At 43.5% G+C, this 3,693-nt stretch overlaps 1 protein-coding gene across 1 annotated transcript in view; it reads right to left on the bottom strand.

The window, feature by feature from the left end:
* Positions 1 to 1,768: 1,768 nt before the first annotated feature.
* LOC104501107 (fibrocystin-like) overlaps positions 1,769 to 3,693 on the bottom strand; it is a gene marked incomplete at its 3' end in the record, with an annotated part of 97,597 nt that continues 95,672 nt past the window's right edge. Inside the window, exon 36 of the mRNA XM_010144861.1 lies at positions 1,769 to 1,981. Within this exon, the coding sequence (XP_010143163.1) occupies positions 1,769 to 1,981 (213 nt within the window). The remainder of the gene's footprint in view (positions 1,982 to 3,693) is intronic.

Below are 3,693 nucleotides of genomic sequence, written 5' to 3'. Positions count from 1 at the left end.
CTCAAAGACCAACCGTTTCTGGAAGGCATGCTTTAATCTAATGTGAGGTGCTGAACTCAAGGCTGGGATAACTGTGTGAAACACAATGGCCAGTAACGGACACTCAGTTCAGCGTGGATGATCTAATAGTCCTTCTTCCCAGAGACCTTCCAGGAAATGGGATAGAAACATTCTGTCCGGCTGCAAAACCAGTTCCTGAAATTATTAAAGCCAATGGTAAGTACTAAACAATTGAGCCTCACTGCATCTTGGTGAAGTGATCCCGAGCACCTGACGTGGCTTTCACGAGCAGCACAGCCACCTCCCTTACCACTGCCATGAGCACCTTCCTTAGCCTCTGCTGATCTCTCTTGATTCAGAAAAGCATCTGTTCACCGACCCCCCTCCAACAACCAACCTCTCCCGACCTTGCTCAACTCTGACAGGATTACCACACAGCGGCACAGCTCGCTCCCTGTCTATGCTCAGATTGTACCCCTTGGTGTCTGACATCATTTTTGACTGAGAGCCATATGTGTCAACGATGCTCAACTAGCAACATTTCTGCCTGTAGGCCAGGAGGGTGTAAGTTCAAGCCTTGCTGGAGGATACCACCGCCTACCAATATGAAGGTTGGCACACAAGAACATAAGGGAGGGAGATGAGGCATGCAGATACATCAGCTTTTTTTTTTCCCTGTCTCCTCTATGGCACACAGTGCCTTTAAAAACATGCTGTTAGTTAACAGCTTGACATATGTACATTGTGCTAATATCCCGATTCATGCGGAGTTTAGACCTGAATTCCATATCCATTCTACTGCACCAAGAAATGGACATTTTACACCTGTATTTCATAACCTTCCAGGTAATCTCTGTATCTTCATTCTTCCATGTCACAACATCTGCAAACCTACAGCCATTTTCTATCCTTTAGGTCCCTTGTCTCTTCCACTTAGTAGGAACAAAGAACTCTGGCTCTGCAGGGCTTCCTTTGAGAGAAAGGTCCAGTAGTTAGAGGAGAGGACTGGGCATCTAGGACTGAAATTCTTGGCATTGACACAGTTTTTCTGCATAGCCCTGGACTTACGACAACAACCTGTGCTGAGCAGGTGTGGTTGAGCAGACCACACAGAGAGATGTCAGCTGTGCTCCTCATGCTAGAGACAGACTACTGGCACTGGGATGCCAGCACAGCGAGAGGAGGAAGTGGGGAGAACACAGTGCCAGGAGCACTTTTCTGGTTCTTTGAGAAGTAGCATCCCCACTCCCACTGGCACTGGCTTCTAACTGCATCATTCTTGGTGTTGCTCTCCCCATGGGACCTACCTGGCAGACTACCCTTTCTTGGAAGGCCCAAGAGCCATACCATCTTTGGGGAGGAAACTTCCCGATTGATGTGGAGACACATTTGTGGACATTTGCATGCACAAATTCAAACATCTTCTAAGTACCTAAATGACTGCCAGTGTTTCATAACTACTTGATACCACTTATCTTCTTGGGGTCCAGATTTTCAAAATGAATCAGCTCCCAGTATGAGAGTTCTATGGAGACAGAGCACTGAGCTTTCGCGCAGAAGGTACTGCAGAAACAGAAGTCTGATCGTCAATGCGAAGATACAAAGTTCTGGCCCAAAACCCTGCTTTCAACAAATACTTAACTGTAATTAGAAACCCAAGCTCATGACCAAAGTTGTTTTGGCTTTTTTTCCCCTCCAAAAATCTTTTGGCTTTGTTTTTTCTCTTCATTTATGCTTTGCTTTTGGAGAGAAGATAAAACGTACTCACCGTGAATGGAAAGGGTCCCATTCCTCACTGCCAGGAACTTGACCCCATATGGAAACAATGGTGGAGAATGGAGACTTCCATAGAGATAGATGTGTGCTTTGTGACGGAAAGGGGCCTCAGGGAATCCCACCTTAAGCTCTCCTCCATCAGATATCAGTATGTAGTGAGCATGCAGTTCTACAGGTCCTGGACCGGTAAACCAGAGTTTGCCACCTGAAGACAACAGAAGAGCAAAATGTAACCATAGACCTAATAGCCAACCACTATCTCACAGACAAAGGAGCTATAAGAGAAAGGTAAACTAACGCTTTTGCAATAAAAGTATGAAATTAAGGGTAAAGTATTATTGCATCCTGCAAAATTTCCACCTTGCCCTGTACTTCTTCCTGTGGAATTATCAGCTCTTTACAGACCTTATTAATTCAGTGAATTTTTTAATTCTACCACAGGCTGCCTTTCTAGACTGGAGGAAGGCCATCTAGCCTGGGCAGATATCCAAGTGTCTCCGATCCTAGGGCAAGGGAGCTGTGTTTTGAAAATCCCAGTTTTAACCCACTCCCTCTCAAAAGAAGGGATATCATTACTTAATTTGCATGTTACTTTTTAGATTACAAACCACTTGTGACAGGGAGAGGGGAGGGGAAAACCGCTTTCAAACATAAGAACTGGCAACTTATTTACATCAGTGGTTGATTTAATTCTGCATACTCTTCCAGCTGCTGTTCAAAACCAGATGCATCCAAACAGAGTCTAAGAAATCTGTCCCTGTTAGTTGGATGTGAGGGGATCTCCCCATCCCACAAAAGCCTCATTTTAATCCCTAATTAGAGGTTAGCTTCACCTCAAAGCATACGGTTTCCTCTCCCTGCCCACACCTCCCTTTTACCATCTATTAGTATAACTGGATAAGATTTGTCAGTAATAGAATTCTGATCCTTTGAATCTTTCTAGTATTTCATCTCAATGACTTCCTGAAGCAATGAATTTTGTGGTCTAAGTACATAGTGCATGAGAGGGCATTTCCGTCCCTCGGTTTTGACTCAGTCTCTTCAGATCTGCTAAATGCCTCCTTCATTCTTGCCTTGTGCCAGCTGGCAGTCCCAGCCTGTAATCCCAGGAGGGTTTGACTCTCTTACCTCCTTTCATATTTTCTCCCCTGTGAAGGACACTGTCGCTGTCTTTACAAGGTATTTGGACAGCGTAGACTCTCTGACATCTAATCATTCTCCATATCTTTCTAGGTCAAACCATGCTTCCAGGAGCTAGGAGGGGATACCTCAAAGCCTGGCAATCTCAGACCTCTTTACAAAGGATCTATCACCCTCCCAACATTTTGCTTTATATGAAGTAGCTAATAGCTGTGTAACTAATAACCATGCCCAATGGTTATTAGTTACACCAGTAACTGGTGTCATTGTAGTTTTTAGTGGTGATCTCTACACCTACCTGATAGTTGGCTTTTCTTCCTCACAAGATCCTACCAATCTTTAGCAAGAAGAATAACGGAGATCAGACCTCTACTTTAATTTCAGTATTGAGACAAAAAAGGAGGGAAGTTCTAATATAAGAAGTGTATTAAAAACTACTTTGCTCATTGCTTGTCCTACTGCTATCAGTGATAAGATGCATAGTCCCACCCAGCTGCATCCGCTCCTTCTCCTGATGTTATTTATTCGTGCATTGAGAGTCTTTCATTGCTTCATTGATTTCTTAGCCTTATACAAAGTCTTATAACTTACTCTTAGCTTATAACAAAGCTAGTATTTGAATAAATGCTACTCATTAAATATTTTCAGTAGATTCCCCATAAGTTTTTACAGAATGTGCTTAATAGACGAGATAGATAAATCTCACATACTCTTGCTTATAACCACTGGGAACCATTGGATTGCTCCCACAAACATCAACTCCCCTATGTGCAAGTT

Source organism: Buceros rhinoceros, unplaced genomic scaffold (assembly GCF_000710305.1).
Source record: "Buceros rhinoceros silvestris isolate BGI_N320 unplaced genomic scaffold, ASM71030v1 scaffold1551, whole genome shotgun sequence".
NCBI lineage: Eukaryota > Metazoa > Chordata > Aves > Bucerotiformes > Bucerotidae > Buceros > Buceros rhinoceros.
Note: the sequence above shows the minus strand (reverse complement) of the source record. Positions and strands in the feature narration are given on the sequence as shown.